The sequence below is a fragment of the Oncorhynchus kisutch genome, linkage group LG28 (genome assembly GCF_002021735.2).
Source record: "Oncorhynchus kisutch isolate 150728-3 linkage group LG28, Okis_V2, whole genome shotgun sequence".
NCBI classification, from domain to species: Eukaryota; Metazoa; Chordata; class Actinopteri; order Salmoniformes; family Salmonidae; genus Oncorhynchus; species Oncorhynchus kisutch.
In genome coordinates, this window is record NC_034201.2 from 12,628,006 (window position 1) to 12,648,115 (window position 20,110).

The window sequence follows — 20,110 nt, forward strand, 5'->3', positions numbered from 1 at the left end:
TCCCCCTCTACAGAGGCCAGGTGCTGCCCGCGCACACTCTTCTCAACACAGTTGATGTGGAATTGATCTATGAGGGTACTAAGTATTGTCTGAAGGTGACCCGTCAGTCCCCCAACTCCTACGTGGTCATCATGAACAGCACCTCGGCCGAGGTGGACGTCCATCGCCTCAGCGACGGGGGCCTGTTGCTCTCCTACGACGGCAGCAGCTACACCACCTACATGAAGGAGGAGGTGGACCGGTAGGATGGATGGAAGGAAGGGACGATGGACAGACAGAATACATACGTTCTTCATTTAAAGGAATGTTGAGAGGTTTGGGGTTGATTTGGGCGATGGACTAAAAGAGATTCTTTCCCCCCGCCAGGTACCGCATCACCATTGGGAACAAGACATGTGTGTTTGAGAAGGAGAACGACCCGTCCCTGCTTCGCTCGCTCTCAGCAGGGAAACTCATCCAGTACACCGTGGAGGACGGGGGGCACGTGTTCTCTGGCCAGTGTTACGCTGAGATAGAGGTGTGTGTGTGTGATGTAGTTGTGGCCGTGGTCACACAGTCCGTTATTGGAGCGAGCGGCCATGTCAACTGTGTGTGTAACTGTGTCAGGTGATGAAGATGGTGATGACTCTGACGGCGCTGGAGTCCGGCTGTATCCACTATGTGAAGAGGCCCGGTGCCGTGCTGGAGCCCGGCTGCGTCATCGCCAAGCTGCAGTTAGATGATCCTAGCAGGGTCCAACAGGTCAGTAAGGGACGGTGTGCCTGACACTGGGGAATTTAGAGATCCTTGTATTTTGTAATGGAAACATGGATAGCTATACAGTACGTTTTGATGCGAGACTAACAGTATGTTGTAACGTGTGTGTCTCAGGCAGAGTTGTACCACGGGGCGCTGCCCGTCATCCAGGCGGTGGCGTTGAGAGGAGAGAAGCTCCACAGGGTCTTCCACAGCACCCTGGACCACCTTGTGCACGTCATGAATGGCTTCTGCCTGCCTGAACTCTTTTTCAGTGGGAAGGCAAGTGGTCCATTACAGCACACACAACAATCTACAAACAAAAGATGGCAGTATTCTGTGTTGGTACGTTAATCAATATCAGTTGGTAAAATTGTGAATGTGTCTTTCCCCAGCTGAAGGAATGGGTGGAGACGCTGATGAAGACTCTCCGGGACCCCTCTCTTCCTCTGTTGGAGCTGCAGGACATTATGACCAGTGTGTCAGGCCGGATCCCCCTCGCTGTGGAGAAGTGCATCAAGAAGGAGATGGCCCAGTACGCCAGCAACATTACCTCTGTGCTCTGCCAGTTCCCCAGCCAGCAGGTACACACACACACACTGTATTATTCAGGTTGGTTATTGTATTATTTATGGTTCTGAGGAGTTGATATACAGAGTTCATTAGGAATATACCTGACTGATTTAGGCTGTTCTTCCAGATTGCCAACATCCTGGACAGTCATGCTGCCACTCTGAACAGGAAGTCAGAAAGAGAGGTGTTCTTCATGAACACTCAGAGCATCGTACAGCTGGTGCAGAGGTGAGTCTCTCTTTCTCAGCTTCAGGGCTTTAAATGACCTGATGATACAGTTGAAGTCGGATGTTTACATACACTTAGGTTGGAGTCATTAAAACTAGTTTTTCAACCACTCCACACATTTTTTTGTAAACAAACTATAGTTTTGGCATGTCGGTTAGGACATCTACTTTGTGCATGACACAAGTCATTTTTCCAACAATTGTTTATAGACAGATTATTTCACTTATAATTCACTGTATCACAATTCCAGTGGGTCAGAAGTTTACATACACTAAGTTGACTGTGCCTTTAAACAGCTTGGAAAATTCAAGAAAGTGATATCATGGCTTTAGAAGCTTCTGATAAATTATGTCAATTAGCCTGAGTCGATTGGAGGTGTACCTGTGGATGTATTTCAAAACCTACCTTCAAACTCAGTGCCTCTTTGCTTGACATCATGGGAAAATCAAAAGAAATCAGCCAAGACCTCAGAAAAAGAAATTGTAGACCTCCAAGTCTGGTTCATCCTTGGGAGCAATTTCCAAACGCCTGAAGGTACCACATTCATCTGTACAAACAATAGTACGCAAGTATATAAACACCATGGGACCACGCAGCCATCATACCGCTCAGGAAGGAGACGCGTTCTGTCTCCTAGAGATGAATGTACTTTGGTGCGAAAAGTGCAAATCAATCCCAGAACAACAGCAAAGGATCTTGTGAAGATGCTGGAGGAAACGGGTACAAAAGTATCTATATCGACATAACCTGAATGGCCGCTCAGCAAGGAAGAAGCCACTGCTCCAAAACCGCCATAAAAAAGCCAGACTACGGTTTGCAACTGCACATGGGGACAAAGATCATACTTTTTGGAGAAATGTCCTCTGGTCTGATTAAACAAAAATAGAACTATTTGACCACAATGACCATAGTTATGATTGGAGGAAAAAGGGAAGGCTTGCCAGTTGAAGAACACCATCCCAACCGTGAAGCACGGGGGTGGCAGCCACATATTATGGGGGTGCTTTGCTGCAGGAGGGACTGGTGCACTTCACAAAATAGATAGCATCATGAGAAGGGAAAAGTATGTAGATAAATATTTAAGCAACATCTCAAGACATCAGTCAGGAAGTTAAAGCTTGGTCAAATGGGTCTTCCAAATTAACAATGACTCCAAGCATACTTCAAAAGTTGTGGCAAAATGGCTTAAGGACAACAAAGTCAAGGTATTGGAGGGACCATGACAAAGCCCTGACCCCAATCCTATAGAACATTTGTGGGCAGAACTGAAAAAGCGTGTGTGAGCAAGGAGGCCTACAAACCTGCCTCAGTTACACCAGCTCTGTCAGGAGTAATGGGCCAACATTCACCCAACTTATTGTGGGAAGTTTGTGGAAGGCTACCCAAAATGTTTGACCCACGTTAATCAATTTAAAGGCAATGCTACCAATATTAATTGAGTGTATGTAAACTTTTTACCCACTGGGATTGTGATGAAAGAAGTAAAAGCTGAAATAAATAATTCTCTCTACTATTATTCTGACATTTCACGTTCTTAAAATAAAGTGGTGATCCTAACTGCCCAAAGACAGGGAATTTTTACTAGGATTAAATGTCAGGAATTGTGAAACTGAGTTTAAATGTATTTGGCTAAGGTAAACTTCCGACTTCAACTGTACCTAGCAACCCATACACACACAAACATGATTCTAAAGACACGTACTGTATTCATGCTGATATGGTCTGTCACTGACCATGCCATTTTGTCTCTCTGCCCAGGTACCGCAGTGGCATCCGTGGTCACATGAAGGCCGTGGTGATGGACCTGCTTAGGCAGTACCTCAAAGTAGAGGTCCAGTTCCAGAATGGTGAGGAACATTGGACTCTACTCCTAACATTAACAGGCTATGTAAAGCAATGGGTTTTCCTGGGTTGGTATAGGGGAAATGGAAATGATTCGTTTTTGATAATTAGTCCTGTGTCTTTCAATGGTCTTCTCTCAGGACTGCACTTGCTCTATTTGTCCACATGAGGGTACTGTTACACAACAAACCTTTAATTTGCATCTTCCTTTGAGCTCCGGTTGATTTGATTTCTCCTCTGAATCCTGTGTGTGTGATTCCAGGACACTACGACAAGTGTGTGTTCACACTGCGTGAGGAGAACAAGGGCGACATGGCCAACGTGTTAAACTACATCTTCTCACATGCCCAGGTCACCAAGAAGAACCTCCTGGTCACCATGCTCATTGTAAGTCCTTCCCTCTTTAGAAATACATTTGTCATGTGTGTTAGACAGAGTTGACTGTGTTCTCCCTGTGTGTAGGACCAGCTGTGTGGTCGTGACCCCACCCTGACTGACGAGCTGATGGCCATTCTGACAGAGCTCACCCAGCTCAGCAAGACCACCAACGCCAAGGTGGCACTGCGTGCCCGCCAGGTCCGTAGCGCATCACTTCCTGTCTCTAAATGTGTTCTTGTTTTTGATTGGCCAGGGTTAGTGTTGTCATCTTCTCACTCCCCTCCGTCTCCTCCTCAGGTGCTGATCGCCTCCCACCTGCCCTCCTATGAGCTCCGTCACAACCAGGTGGAGTCCATCTTCCTCTCTGCCATCGACATGTACGGGCACCAGTTCTGCATCGAGAACCTGCAGGTAGGGACCATGGTCGCTGTTGACTTTTTACTGCCATTGCTGGAGGCCATTCAGACACTCAAAGAAGTAGAAAACGTTTTGAACCAAATTGTATTAGCCACATACACATATTTAGCAGATGTTATTGCGGTGTAGCGAAATGCTTGTGATCCCAGCTCCAACAATACACACAAAGCAAATTTAAAAGAATGGAATTAATAAATAAATATTAGGACGAGCAATGTTGGAGTGCTGTTGACTAAAATACAGTAGAATAGAATAAAGGGGCATCCCGGGAGGCTCAGTGGTCTAAGGCTCAGCGTCGCAGTGCTATCTGTGCCACTAGAGATTCTGGGTTCGAGTCCAGGCACTGTTGCAGCCGGCCACGAGCACAGGAGACCCATGGAGCGGCGCACAATTGGCCCAGGGTCATCCGGGTTAAGGGGATAGTTTGGCCTGCAGGGATGTTCCTGCTCCTTCGCGCTCTAGCCTCTCCTGTGGCGTGCCGGGCACATTGCACGCTGACACGGTTTTCAGGTGTACGATGATTCCTGCGACACATTGGTGCGGCTGGCTTCCGGGTTAAGCGAGCAGTGTGTCAAGAAGCAGTGCGCCTTGGTTGGGTTGTGTTTCGGAGAACGCACGGCTCTCAACCTTCGCCTCTCCCGAGTCCGTACAGGAGTTGCAGCGATGGGACAAGACTGTAACTACTAATTGGATGCCACGAAATAGGGGAAAACAAAACAAAAATTAAGAGTAGAATACAGTATATACATATGAAATGAGTAAAGCAGTATGTAAACATTATTAAAATGACCAGTGTTCCATTATTAAAGTGGCCAGTGATTCCATGTCTAAGTATTTAGGTCAGCAGCCTCTAAGGTGCAGGGTTGAGTAACCTGGGTGGTGGCCGGCTAGTGATGGCTATTTGACAGTGGAATGAGGTCACAATGATATTTCTCTGGACTTTCATGATTCTGAATCCTCTCTCCTTTTGCAGAAACTGATCCTGTCCGAGACGTCCATCTTTGATGTGCTGCCTAACTTCTTCTACCACAGTAACCAGGTGGTCAGGATGGCTGCCCTGGAGGTGAGAGGAAGGAGACTGTGTTTTTTTTTGCGTTCAAAGGCACAATAGCTGGTTGCCCAGGCAATTGAACAGCTTTTGACACTGTACAAAGAGTGACATTTCATGGTAAAGGGAACAGTCCTCTACTGTCTCCAGATCTCTGCCCTGTTAGAACTCTCATGTGTTCCCCATCCCAGGTGTACGTACGTAGAGCCTACATCGCCTACGAGCTCAACAGCGTCCAGCACAGACAGCTGAAGGACAACACCTGCATCGTAGAATTCCAGTTCATGCTGCCTACCTCCCACCCCAACAGGTACACACACACACACCCTCTGCTGCATGGTACCGTGGTGGAGATGTGGTGTTGCTCCTATATATACTGGTCTAGGGCCAGTTGTTATTCTAAGCTGAGAATGCTTAATAGCAGGACTGGAGTAGGGAGGCTTGATCTATAGTCCGGTGTCTTGTTAGGGGAAGGGGGTGGTCCTATAAGAGAGATGAGAGCTAACAGAGACAAGGGTGTGTAAGGTTCTGTGTAAGGACAGTACTGTCTTTCATTATCTCCTGAAGGGTCCAGTTCTCATCCACAGTAACATGGTTATTTTATCCCCCCACCACTGTTCACCCCCTGAAAAATACTCCTCGTTTGCAAAAGCAGGTATTCTGTGAGAGTACAAATACTTTCCCTGGTTTACCAAGAATGTGTGAGTGGAAACTAGCTAGTCTCCTGTCGGCAAAGTCCCACTTTTGTTGATCTCTCTCTGGTCTGTCCTCTGGATGACTGCAAGATTGTTTTCAACTTTCTGAAGATCTGTCACATCTATTTCAGTAACACACAAGCAGAGAGAAACTCTGGACTTGTACTGCACATGGGCAATTCAACAGTAACCAAGTGGTGCTGAGACTTAGATGTTTCACTTTGAAGTGTATGTCCAACAAAAACCATTGATTTGCAAAGTTAAACCATTGACTGCTGTGCTCAGATTGTTGCATGCGACCGGTTTATCCCGTTTAAAATGTTTAACCCATTTGCATTAACCAGGCTTGATTGGCTTCCTCATTGGAACACAGCATGTCCCCCCACCTCAGGACTGAACCAATACCAAAGAATAGGCCTCTAGGAAGGCATAGAACTATTGTGGCATTTTTCGAGGAGCTGTCATATAGAGTGTAATGCGGGGGTTTGAGACGGTGCATGTGATGTATGACAGTGCCTAAAGGTGTCCCCATGGACGTCTTGTTAGAAAAGGGGCGTGCTCTGACGCTCTTCCAGGCCCTTTGTACTGCCACTTGTTAGTTCATGAAGCCCTTGAGAAGGCAACAAGAAGCCCGACTTCACGAGACATTTTGATTTATTAGGTTGTCGAGAACAAACAAAAATGTACCACATGAGGCAGCTGGAAGTCGAATCCATAATGTGTAGTCTCAAGCTTTTTTTGAATGATTCACACTCTTCTGAGTGCTTCCTCCTCCTGATGTCTGCGTAACTAACCAGTCAGTGTTGTCTGATTGCAGAGGTAACATCCCAACTCTAAACAGGTACAGTACACTTTCTTCTTATTGCAGCCATTATGTAGACCTGTAGAAGCTGTAGACTAGAAGGCGGCGTAGTCAACCGATCATCTATTGGAAATGTAACTGAAAGCCGTAATGTCAGCTGCATTTTGTTTAAAGCGTATGTTGTGGCAAGACAAGGTAACGTTGGGCATTGGACTATGCTGCATGTTAAGTGTTACTAGTTATCCCATAAATGAATCAGGTGTTTAACATTGGAGCTGAACCTGGTTATGGGTGATGTATTAAATGAATGGCTACAGCACGGCATAATGCAGCATACTGGGAAGACTGAGTGTCTGTCTGTATACTTCTGTGTGTGTGTTGTAGGTGTGTAGAGTGCATTCGGAAAGTATTCAGACCACTTTATTTTTTCAACATTTTTGTTATGTTACAGCTTTATAATTTTTTTTTGATTAAATTGTTGTTTTTCCCTCATCAATCTAGACACAATACCCCATAATGGCAAAGCAAAAACTGTTTTTTAGGGAATTTTGTTAACTTGTATAAAAAAAACTACAAAAAATCACATTTACATAAGTATTCAGACCCTTTACTCAGTACTTTGTTGAAGCACCTTTGGCAGTGATTACAGCCTCTACTCTTCTTGCGTATGAAGCTACAAGCTTGGCACACCTGTATTTGGGGAGTTTCTCCCATTCTTCTCTGCAGATCCTCTCAATCTCTGTCAGGTTGGATGGGGAGCATCGCTGCACAGGTATTTTCAGGTCTCTCCAGAGATGTTTGATTGGGTTCAAGTCTGGGCTCTGGCTGGGCCACTCAAGGACATTCAGAGACTTGTCCCAAAGTCACTCCTGCTTTGTCTTGGCTGTGTGCTTGGGGTCGTTGTCCTGTTGGAAGGTGAATCTTCGCCCCCATCTGAGGTCCTGAGCACTCTGGAGCAGGTTCATCTTTCCCTCGATCCTGACTAGTCTCCCAGTCCCTGCCGATGAAAAACATCCACACAGCATGATGCTGCCACCACCATGCTTCACTGTAGTGATGGTGCCAGGTTTCCTGCAGATGTGACGCTTTGCATTCAGGCCAAAGAGTTCAATCTTGGTTTCATCAGACCAGAGAATCTTATTTAGGTGCCTTTTGGCAAACTCCAATCGGGGCTGTCATATGCCTTTTATTGAGGAGTGGCTTCCGTCTGGCCACTACCATAGAGGCCTGATTTGGAGGAGTGCTGCAGAGATGGTTGTCCTTCTGGAAGGTTCTCCCATCTCCACAGAGGAACTCTGGAGCTCTGTTGGAGTGACCATTGGGTTCTTGGGTCACCTTTCTGACCAAGGACCTTCTCCCCCGATTGCTCAGTTTGGCCGCCCGGCCAGAGTCTTGTGTGACCGATGTGAAATGGCTAGCTAGTTAGCGGTGGTGCGCGCTAATAGCGTTTCAATCGGTGACTTTACTCTCTCTGAGACCTTGAAGGAGTTGTTGGCTTTTGTGGCGCGATGGGTAACGATGCTTTGTGGGTGGCTGTTGTTGATGTGTGCAGAGGGTCCCTGGTTCTAGCCCGGTTCGGGGCGAGGGGACGGACGGAAGCTATACTGTTACACTTGGTCGTACTAAACTTCTTTAATTTAAGAATAATGGAGGCCACTATGTTCTTGGGGACCTTCAATGCTGCAAGCATGTTTTGGTACCCTTCCCCAGATCTGTGCCTCGACACAATCCTGTCTCGGAGCTCTACAGACAATTCCTTTGACCTCCTGGCTTGGTTTTTGCTCTGACATGCACTGTCAACCCTGTGACATTTGCAAGCATTTCTCTACACTCGCAATAATATCTGCTAACCATGTGTGTGTGACGATAAAATGTGATTTGATAGAGAGGTGTGTGCCTTTCCAAATCATGTCCAATCAATTGAATTTACCACAGGTGGACTCCAATCAAGTTGTAGAAACATCTCAAGGATGATCAATGGAAACAGGATGCACCTGAGCTCAATTTCGAGTCTTATAGCAAAGGGTCTTTATACTCACATAAATAATGTATTTCTGTTTAAAAAAAATGTTTTACTTTGTCGTTATGGAGTATTGTGTGTAGATTAAAAATGTTCAATGTAATCCATTTTAGAATAAGGCTACAACTTAACAAAATGTGGAATAGGGGAAGGGGTCTGAATACTTTCAGAATGCACTGTATACTTACTGTGTCTCTCTATTACACTTCTCTGGAATTGGGGAGTCAAAAGATGTAGTACGTTACTAGAATATTCTGTGACAATGTTCTCAAATATTTCTGTGTGAGGTGTCCTGTTTTGCCTTGTGCTAGCTGTGCTCTGAGTGTGCTGCTTGCTGCTGTCCTGTCCTCTCAGGAGACTGTCTTCCCAGCCCCTGCCCCGTCTTCGCACTCGGGACATTAAGCCTGTGTCTGTGGACAGTAACAAACAGGACCCTAAAGCACAGGATGATAAAACAAAGGATGATGCTAAAACGGAGGAGAATAAACCTCCAGATACGGATGACTCTGTGGACAGGTTGGGCCCCATAGAGACTCTAGGCTATATAGCATTCTGTGGGCTAACTTCTGGGCCTCTCTAAAAGAGGACTTGGCCTCTGTGTGGATGGGAGAGGAGGACCTCTGAATACTAAAAACACCTGGTGGAACCATGGGTCTTTCTACTATGAATTTGGCCAGGGGAAAACTGTACAATGCTTCCATGTTCACTAACATTATGCAGATATCTGCTCTTCTTTCATGTAATCTACCTCCTTAGCATTTAAATACTGCTGCTGGGCACTCCGTGAGTAGTACATCCAGATCTAGAAGATGCGTATTTATTTATTTTTTCGGATCCTGGTTCTCTGTGAGAACACGGCTATATTAGTGTTAGTATGGAAGTGAATGAGGAGTCAGAATATTCCTTCTGTCCCAGCAGCTGATCACAGATCTAATATATACTGCTGTGGGATAGAACTGGTTGGTGAGGGGGCTCTTTTAAGGTGAACTCTCCTATGGGTCAGAGATGGGCTCTGCCCTGCTCCCTGCTCTGGCCCAGCTCTGGGCTAGTGAGTGAATGTGTGTGCTGCAGGACCCCGGTCTAATGGCTGTCTGTTGTTGCCCCAGGATGTCGTTCTCGTCCAACCTGAACCACTACGGCATGGTCCACGTGGGCAGTGTGAGTGACGTCCTCCTGGACACCTCTTTCACCCCACCCTGCCAGCGCATGGGAGCCATGGTCTCATTCCGCTCCTTCCAGGAGTTCACCAGGTGAGGGCTCTCTGACCTTTTCAAAATCATTACATTATGACTTTGATTCTTTTCCCACATTGGGAAATGGTGTTATTGAATTGGAGCTGTAATACTGAGATATTACCTTAAGTGTGTGTGTGGTGTCTAACCGTGATCCTTTCCTCTCCAACAGGAACATTAAAGACGTGATGAGCTGCTTCTGTGACTCTCCTCCTCCCAGCCCCACCTTCCCAGAGGGAGGGAACCCAGTGCTCTATGGAGAGGAGGACACCAAGGTCAGTACTGGCTGCTAGTACTGATTCTGATGTGTATTGTAACACAACAGAGTATTGTGACTGAGAGAGCCCTTTGTTCAATGCATGGCATCAACGCAGCATGACCTTCCTGTTCTTCGTATAGTCGCAATAGATACTTTCTCTCTGAATGATATGACTTATGTTTTGCCTGCATGCGTCTTGTGACCCAGAGTATCCAAGACGAGCCCATTCACATCCTCAACGTGGCCATCAAGACTGACAGTGACATCGATGATGACGGCCTGGCCGCCATGTTCCGGGAGTTCACCCAGACAAAGGTCAGATGTTTAGGATGAGCCTTTCAGGAAGTACGCCTGGACACCTCAGTCGCTCACACTTTCTCTTCCTGTGTCGTCTTCCCCCAGAAATCCCTGCTGTTTGAACACGGCATCCGCAGGCTGACCTTCCTGGTAGCTCAGAAGGTGAGCACTAGGACTCCCACTTCCCTACTCTGCCCTCTGTTCTCTAACCTACTCTTCCAATCACTGTCACCAATCTTATCTTAATCACAATGATGCACGTTGACTCTACAGACATCCAGACGGAACGAGAGAGTCGCGCGATTCATTTGGAATGGCCTGTAAATTTGACCGTCATTTGTATCTCAAATTTGGCTGTTTTGCTTGCTCCTCTGTCTCTTCTCTTCTCTCTCTGTCTCCTTCTGTCCCTCTGTATCCATGTCTTGCCTTTGCTGTGGGGTTTGTGCTGACAGGATTTCAGGAAGGCAGTCAACTGTGAGGTGGACCAGAGGTTTCATGTGAGTAGTGGGAAGATGTGGATGATAACTGTGGAACAGTACAGTTTGTCTTCCTGTATTGTCAACTCTTTCCCTGGACCACACCAAGTAGCTTTTCGTTGGATTCAGGCAGATAATGACGGCATTTGAGACTAAAGACATTTGGGTAAATGCCAGGTTCCCTTCTCTCTCCCTGCGTCAGCCCTTTGAATGCTGACCTTTCTTTTGACAAGAGAAGAACAGGCTCTGATGAGGGCTAATCACTGCCATTGGTGAGGTCCTCCTCCATATGTGGGTTTGTGTCTCATACAGTAGAGACTCAGTCCCTCTGAATAGCCCCGTCCTCTTCAGACCACACAGACCCGTGTATTCACACACGATAAATCCTGTATTCGCTGTTATACTAACACCAAATCAGTCCTATATACAGGCTTGTAAGTGGGCATTAGTGCCCCAGACTAATACACAACTGTCCTGTTATTATATACCGATTGAGTTGATGAGTGTGTTTGCAATTAGTCCGGTATTGTTTGGCCAAGTGGGGTGCGATCCTCAAAGCCAAACCTGACAATCAGGCTTCTAGCTAGAGCGTTCAGAAATACAAATCACTCCCTGTGAAAAGAGAATGTTTTATTCATTAGATTAGCTGTCGCTGCTCCCCTGTTTCCTGTTGCTGTCTGTCATTATGGGAAAAGGCAGTTTGGGAGAATACACTGTAATTCCACCCTCAGACACCAGCACAAATGGGAAGAGATCGGGGCTGTTGAATGTTAAACAGGCTCTTCCTGATCACAGGCCATATAGTGTTCCTCCTCACTGTCACAGCAGTTCACATAGCGCTCCTCACAGCTCATTAAGGGGGAAAATGTAGAACTGTAGAAGGAAATGGAGCCACTTAGTGAGGTTAGAAGGTCATTCATTCTATGCTCTAGAGGTCAGGTCTATTTTCAGTCTAGCTGGTTCTGTAACTTAGTTGCAATAGAGCAGGGATTCTTGAAATCCTGGACTCAAAGCCCTAACTCTCTCTGTCTGTATTAACCAGGAGAACTGGTAGGTTGACAACGTGTGTTCTTCACAGCATGTGGATCTGTTTGTGTAACTGTACTCTCCCTCTTCCTCTCCTTTCCTCTTCCTCACCTGTCCGTCTCTCACACAGAGAGAGTTCCCCAAGTTCTTCACCTTCCGGTCCAGAGACAAGGTGAGTGTCTTCTGTGTGTCAATCTGAACATTGACTTTATGAGTGACCATAAAACAACAGCTAATGGTCTGCTCAGTGGTAGTGGTCAATGAACAGGTTCAATCCATCTCAAAAAGATAAGGGAATTCATATTTGAAGTGCTAACACACATACTGAATATATAACTTGTATGGAAGATGAGCCCGAGTGACCATGCTTCTCAATGTGTAGACTAGAGTTACAGCGGAAGGGCTAAGCAAGTGTCAGTTTCACATCATGGCAACAATAGAGGTGAGGCAATTTGAATAAGATGGTTGCAGAAAAAGTACCTTTCCTCTTTCCTTGCTCACCCCTTAGTTGGCACTGAAAGTCACTCCGTTATGATCAATGATGGCTCTTCCCCTGCCTAGGCCCCTGATAGTCTCACTTACAATGGCACCACCAAAACTCATTACCGTAATTAACTATTTAATTATGTCCCCCATTTAAGAGAAATGACACCCATTAGCAGGCTGCGATTGCTTTTGATTTCATTTACTTAATGCAGTGTATGGCTGGCGGGCACCCTCTAGTCTCATACCAACCCAATGCTCCTGAAACAGCCAATTGGATGATGGTAGGCCTTGAGGAAAATGCATTCTCATTCCTTGAACCCTCAATTGGTTGGTGTGACAGTATCTTACTGTGTGTGACGGTGTCTTGCTGTATAACTGATTGTCCCCCTGTGTGTCTAGTTTGAGGAGGACAGGATCTACCGTCACTTGGAGCCGGCGCTGGCCTTCCAGCTGGAGCTGAACCGCATGCGTAACTTTGCCCTGACCGCCATCCCCTGTGCCAACCACAAGATGCACCTGTACCTGGGCGCTGCCCGCGTGGAGGTGGGAACAGAGGTCACCGACTACCGCTTCTTTGTCCGGGCCATCATCCGTCACTCAGACCTGGTCACCAAGGTGAGGGCGATAGTGATACACGACTTGTGTGTGTGTGAGATTAATACACCTGTTCAGTTTGTGTGTACGTGAAAACGTGCCCCTCTCTGACCTCTGCTCCCGTCCTGTGTCTTATCTCCAGGAGGCGTCTTTTGAGTACCTCCACAACGAGGCAGAGCGTCTGCTGCTGGAGGCCATGGACGAGCTGGAGGTGGCCTTCAACAACACCACCGTACGCACCGACTGCAACCACATCTTCCTCAACTTTGTCCCCACTGTCATCATGGACCCCTCCAAGGTCAGTGGCAGCACACCCAAGACCTGTACATACACTGTTCCCGTTTACATTGTCTTTATCCATGTTCGTTCACTGTACATGTAGTGATGCGTTTTGGTGCTGTGTGTGTGTGTGTGTGTGTGTGTGTGTGTGTGTGTGTGTGTGTGTGTGTGTGTGTGTGTTTTTTATATGCTTCATTTGTAACCTCTGTGTGCACATGCTCAGATCGAGGAGTCGGTGCGCTCCATGGTGATGCGTTACGGCAGTAGGCTGTGGAAGCTCCGGGTGCTCCAGGCTGAGCTGAAGATCAACATCCGGCTGACGCCCACGGGCAAACAGATCCCCATCCGCCTGTTCCTCACCAACGAGTCAGGCTACTACCTGGACATCAGCCTGTACAAGGAGGTCACCGACTCCCGTACGGGACAGTTGGGGCCTAAAGACCGACAGGTGGGGCACTCGCACGTCTTTCATCCCCCACGGCCCACACTCCCAAGCAATCACAGGCAGGGGAAACAGCCTCACACTGAACCCTCAGCTCCCAGAATGCTCCTTAATGGGCAACTCCTGGTTCATGCTCAAATATTTGAAAGTTTAGTTAAGAAATAAATGACATGCCATCTGTGGATCAGTCAGTCTACTGCGTAAAGTGGAGCTGAGGGTTCTGTAAGTTGTCTGCCCAGCCTCTAGCCTGTTGGACAAGACTAGCAGTGATCATGGTATTTTTATGTAGGAGAACAGGTAGGTTGCATCCATCTATATATTATCCCATTCCATTGCTGTACCAGGGTAAAAGTTCCATGAGTCAAACAGTCATTGGCAGAAAGCATATGCAGGCAGCTAAGATTGGTATAAAATAATGCCCCAACTATGAACTGTACCGCTTCACCATTAGTTTTTCTGGGCAGGTTGCCATATTCGCTGTATGATGTTGAATATGAGAGAAGAGTTCTATTTTGGAGCTGGTCGATGGCGCTGAGTTGAGTGAGGATCCGTTGCATTGTCCTCAACCGTATTCATCAACACTTAGCACAGGCGTGGCCAGGCCCATTCTTACCTTGTTCTCATGGACCCCTTGACGTGTCTCCGTAGCCAGATGTGGGAGATGAAGTCCTTTTTTTTATTCTAAAAGGACTTTATTGTGTGAAGCACAAGAGAAACAGTGTTCTCATTCTGAGGAGTCCATATCTCTCTAATGTGAGGACACGACTCAGGTTGCCAGGTCCGGTCAAAGGACCTAATCAGACGGAACGACTGATAAGGATGGTAAAGAACAAGACTTCATGTTCTCCTATTGCAGATAGAACTGCATCCACAGCTTTGGTCAGCGTTGTGACCGCTTCCTGTTTCTTGGAACAGGCCCCGTGGCGGATATCGGTCTTCGTTACATCACATATCGCGTACTGTGTTCTCTGTGTACATATGTGTGGCGGCTAGTGTCTGTATGTGTTGAGTGACTCTCATGTCCCCTCTCCTTCAGATCATGTTCCAGGCGTATGGGGACAAGCAGGGCCCTCTGCATGGCATGCTCATCAACACCCCCTACGTGACCAAGGACCTGCTGCAGTCCAAACGCTTTCAGGCGCAGTCCCTGGGCACTACTTACGTCTACGACTTCCCTGAGATGGTCAGACAGGTACGGACCTCGACACAACAGCTCAGTGGTCGCAGTTGCTGGTGTACATAAAAAACATACGACCACGTTTGAGGTCAACTGCATGTCCATCCAGGAAGTTAATTGTAACTTTTCCCATTTAAAAAAATGAATTAAAATAAATGAAATGCATGAAACGAAGGTCTCACAAAGTAAAATAAACAAGGGGACATTCCCAATTTATAAATACAAATGTCTCCCCTGAATCTAGATGGAATTGACGTCAATCCTGCATGTTATCGCTCTACGTTAGAGGTCTGCGCAGGACTGATTTGTTCACCCCGCGCAAAAATAACTTAAGAAATTGATTGAATTACCAGAGATTCTCACATGGTCCTTGCGTTGTATTACTGGGCTGTATCAGCCAACATGATAGATGTAGTTTGAAGAGAGCAGAGTTGGAGAGACTTGCACTTTCTCTTGAGCTATTTTTATGGCCTACCTTTTCAGACGGCGACAAATATGGGTGATCAGTATTTATTACTAGGCAATGTAGTAAACTATAGCCAAATTATATTTAGGAAGTACATTTCCTTGGAAAGATAACTGCCCCGTGCTTCTCCGGTCATGCATAGGCTATAGTCTACTTTGTCTCGTTGAGAGCACACGCGTACCTGATCACGTATGGCTACTGAACTGGAAGCAGCAACAATGATGAGAGTTCAAACTTGCACTTTGTCTTGAGCTATGTTTTGCATATAGCATGTAGCCTTCCTTTTAGGAGAAGGAACTGCGTGCGCGGCGCTCGTGTTGCACCTTTTCACCGACGATCACACGCTTTGATTGCACCTTGACTCACGTTGGTCGAGCTTCTCTCCACTTCTTTCCATTTTCAATATTGATTCACACGTTACTAGGGAACTAATAGTCTAAATCATGTTGAATTTCCTTGGAAAGATAACTGCCACGTTCCACTGTAGGCAGCCTACTGTATTTCATTGAGACTTGCACGCCTGACTAGTTTTGAAGAGCAGCAAATTCTGAGCGTGTGTGAGAAATGTCACAAAGATGTACTTCTCAATACAGTAGGTAGGCTAATGTGTACAAAGCAGAAAGGGGACCGTTTCCAAATCATCTGAGAGACGACAAAAATATTTTCATCCCAAAGTTACCTGTCTGACCGGCCGCTCCCAACCGCAGCGTGAAAAATGACGGCGGGCGCCGCAATGATCTCTGTCGGGGCCCTGCAGCCCTCTATTCTACAGTAAGCATGTTATACTGAGAGTGAGCAGCAGACTCTTGACTCCTCTCTGTGGTTCCTCTTTCCTCCAGGCTCTAAAGAAGCTGTGGCAGTCCACTCAAACCTTCGCCCACCTGCCCAAATGCCCTCTGCCCTCCGAGCTGCTCACCTTCACAGAGCTGGTCCTGGACCCACAGGGACAGCTGGTGCAGATGAACCGTCTACCAGGAGGGAACGAGGTGAGGAGTAACTCCTTTTAAACGTGCAGTTCCACTTCTGATCTGTAGGTGTCTCTGTGTTTCTTTGGCAGGATTGTTCAGTAGCTGTTTGCCAGGAATTGTCTCTATACATATGTAAATGCAAAGAAGAGTAATGCCCCTGCTTTTGTTTGCTGAGTTTATGTCTTGTCCCCACGACATGAATGAATATGTTTACCTGTGTGCGTTCCTCTAGATTGGCATGGTGGCCTGGCGGATGACGCTCAGGACCCCAGAGTACCCGGCAGGGCGTGAGATCATTGTGATCACTAATGACATCACACATAAGATTGGTTCGTTTGGGCCGCAGGAGGACCTGCTGTTCCTGCAGGCCTCGGAGATGTCCAGGGAGAGTGGCATCCCTCGTATCTACATCTCTGCCAACAGTGGTGCCCGCATCGGCCTGGCAGAGGAGATCAGACACATGTTCCATGTGGCCTGGCAGGACATGGCAGACCCCTACAAGGTCAGCTGGCAGAATAGGGCAGTGGGGTGTAGATGTTCTGTTTTAAGAATTTGGAGATTATTAGTGTTGTAGGACTCTGTTAGCAGATGTCTCTGCCCATGTACACTATATAACCAAAAGTGTGTGGACACCACTAGATGTTGGAACATTGCTGCGGGGACTTGCTTCCATTCAGCCACGAGTATTAGTGAGGTTGGTCATTGATGTTTGGCGATTAGGCCTGGCTCGCAGTCGGTGTTCCAATTAATCCCTGTGCAGGCCAGTCAAGTTCTTCAACACCGATCTCGACAAACCATTTCTGTACGGATCTCGCTTTGTGCATGGGGGCATTGTCATGCTGTAACAGGAAAGGGCCTTTCCCCAAACTGTTGCCACAAAGTTGTATGCTGTAGCGTTAAGATTTCCCTTCACTGGAACTAAGGGGCCTAGCCTGAACCATGAAAAACAGCCCATGGCGGTCCTGTTCTGTGAGCTTGTGTGGCCTACCACTTCGCGGCTGAGCAGTTGTTGCTCCTAGACGTTTCCATTTCACAATGACAGCACTTACAGTTGACCGGGGCAGCTCTAGCAGGGCAGAAATTTTGGAAAGGTGGCATCCAATGACAGTGCCACTTTGAAAGGCACTGAGCTCATCAGTAAGGCCATTCTACTGCCAATGTTTGTCTATGGAGATTGCATGGTTGTTAGCTCGATTTTATACACCCTGACGGGAGTGGCTGACATAGCCGAATACACAAATCTGAAGGGGTGTCCACATACTTTTGGCAATGTAGTGTATGCATGTCCCTCGCAGACTGCTAATTCAGTCTTTTGATTCTCTCCACAGGGCTTCAAGTACTTGTACTTGACCCCTCAGGACTACAAGAAAGTGTCTGCCCTGAATTCTGTTTACTGTGAACACATAGAGGACAAGGGAGAGTCCAGGTGAGTCCAGACGTTACCCATCAGCCATATTATGAATCACTGTCACCCTATTCAATACAGATAATACATCCAGCTCACTGGCCAGCAGAGAAAGTGGGGAACTACAACCTGTAAGAGAATCAATGGGCTGTGCATGAATACACATGAAAAGCCCCTCGGACAATGGGAGAAGGGGGATGAAGTGATGAGGTGTTATGTGTCTGACAGAGCCTTTCCTTGTTCAGGTACAAGATCACTGACATCATCGGGAAAGATGACGGTCTGGGGGTGGAGAACCTGAAGGGCTCCGGGATGATCGCTGGAGAGTCCTCTCTGGCCTACGACGAGGTCATCACCATGAACCTGGTATGCACCGACACACTGGATGGACCGACACACACATGCACGCCTAAACACACGACTACTTACGGTCTGTCGTGTTACTACTTAAGTGCTACTCTTACGAGGCGGAGGGTGGCAGATGTAAGAATGGGTTTTTACCCGGATCACTGACATGCCCTTGACTCGGGGTTACCTAAGCAGGCTGTGTGCTCTTCTCTCTCCAGGTGACGTGCAGAGCCATCGGCATCGGAGCCTACCTGGTCAGGCTGGGTCAGAGAACCATTCAGGTGGAGAACTCCCACATCATTCTCACTGGTGCTGGAGCTCTCAACAAGGTAAGAGCCAGCATCACTTCCCCTTTCCTGGCTGTACCTCACGGCACACGAAAGTCTCACGGAAATACTGCGAGGTATTCTGCTAGGATGCAGCGTTCCAATGTGGCCTCTGGGCAGAGGGACATGAGCTCTTTGTCTTTTCCCATGAGACGTCCGCTGCAACACTCACTGCCGTCACTAACAACAAGACTACACATTATTAACCATCTAGAAAACAGATACAGTGAGTGTCTTTTAATACTCTTTTAATTGTCCTGTTGTTTTCTTTTTGAAGAGAGGACGAGAGGTGTTAATGTGTTTTTGCACTGTGCTCCGTCGTCTGTGACCCGAATAGATTGTTCCTGAGTTCATGCAATTAACGCTTCTGCTTTTTAATCTGGATTTTCACTGTTACTATGTAGTTGGTCATGCCATTTATTTTGCAGTTAATTTGAGGAAGAGGACAAAGTGATGTGTGTGTGTGTATATTTGTGTTGTACTGTAGAGATGGCCATTGAATAGATAGGATATATCCCTTAAGAGTGAACAATAAAACGGACAGCTCCCTCTTAACTAGGAGGCGGAAAGACGGTGTCCCGTCTGAATCGAAGAATAGAAATTAGAATGGTGTTTTCTGATCCTCTATTTCTCTCACGCTGTATACATTTTTCCGGCTCAGTGATCAGGCCCTTCACTCCCCTCGCCTCCCCCCCTCCTCTCATCTCCCCAGTCATACTGCTGCAGCTCCTGGTGGGATAATAGAAAGAGAAGCGTCAAGTTGTTATTTGCATAGAAATGGCAGTGTGACGCCTGAGGCTGCTGCTGGGGAGAAGGACACCCATATCATTTGTCTCCAATCAGAATGAAAAGTTTTGCTGAGGCAGATTTTTTTTTCCTCTCTCTCTCTCTTTCTCTCTGTGCTCCACGGGCACTGACTACCCACCGCTGCCTCCCTCCCTCTCTCCGTCTCTCCTCGTCTCTCCTCCCTCTCCCTCCGTCTCTCCTCCTCTCTCTGTCTCTCTCTCTCTTTCTCTCTTGTGCTCCATGGGCACTGACTACCCACCGCTTCCTCCTCCTCTCCCTCTGTCTCTCCTCCTCTCCCTCCGTCTCTCCTCCTCTCCCTCCTCCTCTCCCTCCTCCTTTCCCTCCGTCTCTCCTCCTTTCCCTCCGTCTCTCCCTCCGTCTCTCCTCCTCTCCCTCCGTCTCTCCTCCTCTCCCTCCTCCTCTCCCTCCTCCTTTCCCTCCGTCTCTCCTCCTTTCCCTCCGTCTCTCCCTCCGTCTCTCCTCCTCTCCCTCCGTCTCTCCTCCTCTCCCTCAGTCTCTCCTCCTCTCCCTCCGTCTCTCCTCCTCTCCCTCAGTCTCTCTCTCTCTCTCTCTCTGTGCTCCATGGGCACTGACTACCCACCACTTCCGTCTCTCCTCCTCTCCCTCCGTCTCTCCTCTCTCCCTCCGTCTCTCCTCTCTCCCTCCGTCTCTCCTCCTCTCCCTCCGTCTCTCCTCCTCTCCCTCCGTCTCTCCTCCTCTCCCTCCGTCTCTCCTCCTCTCCCTCCGTCTCTCCTCCTCTCCCTCCGTCTCTCCTCCTCTCCCTCCGTCTCTCCTCCTCTCCCTC

At 47.5% G+C, this 20,110-nt stretch overlaps 1 protein-coding gene across 14 annotated transcripts in view; it reads left to right on the forward strand.

Moving 5' to 3' along the window:
- Positions 1–20,110, forward strand: part of LOC109872424 (acetyl-CoA carboxylase) — a 47,680-nt gene that overhangs the window by 12,303 nt on the left and 15,267 nt on the right. For 3 of the 14 annotated variants that reach the window (XM_031808581.1, XM_031808582.1, XM_031808583.1), the window contains exons 13-42: positions 14–241; positions 367–517; positions 607–741; positions 871–1,017; positions 1,131–1,319; positions 1,436–1,536; positions 3,295–3,383; positions 3,641–3,765; positions 3,841–3,954; positions 4,054–4,167; positions 5,147–5,236; positions 5,413–5,531; positions 6,734–6,757; positions 9,093–9,254; positions 9,845–9,988; positions 10,143–10,245; positions 10,437–10,544; positions 10,632–10,688; positions 10,979–11,023; positions 12,159–12,200; positions 12,411–12,470; positions 12,914–13,129; positions 13,251–13,406; positions 13,611–13,835; positions 14,866–15,021; positions 16,312–16,458; positions 16,673–16,942; positions 17,769–17,866; positions 18,091–18,211; positions 18,412–18,522. In XM_031808581.1, the coding sequence (XP_031664441.1) occupies positions 14–241; positions 367–517; positions 607–741; positions 871–1,017; positions 1,131–1,319; positions 1,436–1,536; positions 3,295–3,383; positions 3,641–3,765; positions 3,841–3,954; positions 4,054–4,167; positions 5,147–5,236; positions 5,413–5,531; positions 6,734–6,757; positions 9,093–9,254; positions 9,845–9,988; positions 10,143–10,245; positions 10,437–10,544; positions 10,632–10,688; positions 10,979–11,023; positions 12,159–12,200; positions 12,411–12,470; positions 12,914–13,129; positions 13,251–13,406; positions 13,611–13,835; positions 14,866–15,021; positions 16,312–16,458; positions 16,673–16,942; positions 17,769–17,866; positions 18,091–18,211; positions 18,412–18,522 (3,847 nt within the window). The remainder of the gene's footprint in view (positions 1–13; positions 242–366; positions 518–606; positions 742–870; positions 1,018–1,130; positions 1,320–1,435; positions 1,537–3,294; positions 3,384–3,640; positions 3,766–3,840; positions 3,955–4,053; positions 4,168–5,146; positions 5,237–5,412; positions 5,532–6,733; positions 6,758–9,092; positions 9,255–9,844; positions 9,989–10,142; positions 10,246–10,436; positions 10,545–10,631; positions 10,689–10,978; positions 11,024–12,158; positions 12,201–12,410; positions 12,471–12,913; positions 13,130–13,250; positions 13,407–13,610; positions 13,836–14,865; positions 15,022–16,311; positions 16,459–16,672; positions 16,943–17,768; positions 17,867–18,090; positions 18,212–18,411; positions 18,523–20,110) is intronic. The other 11 variants (XM_031808587.1, XM_031808588.1, XM_031808594.1 and 8 more) reach the window with 8 other exon arrangements.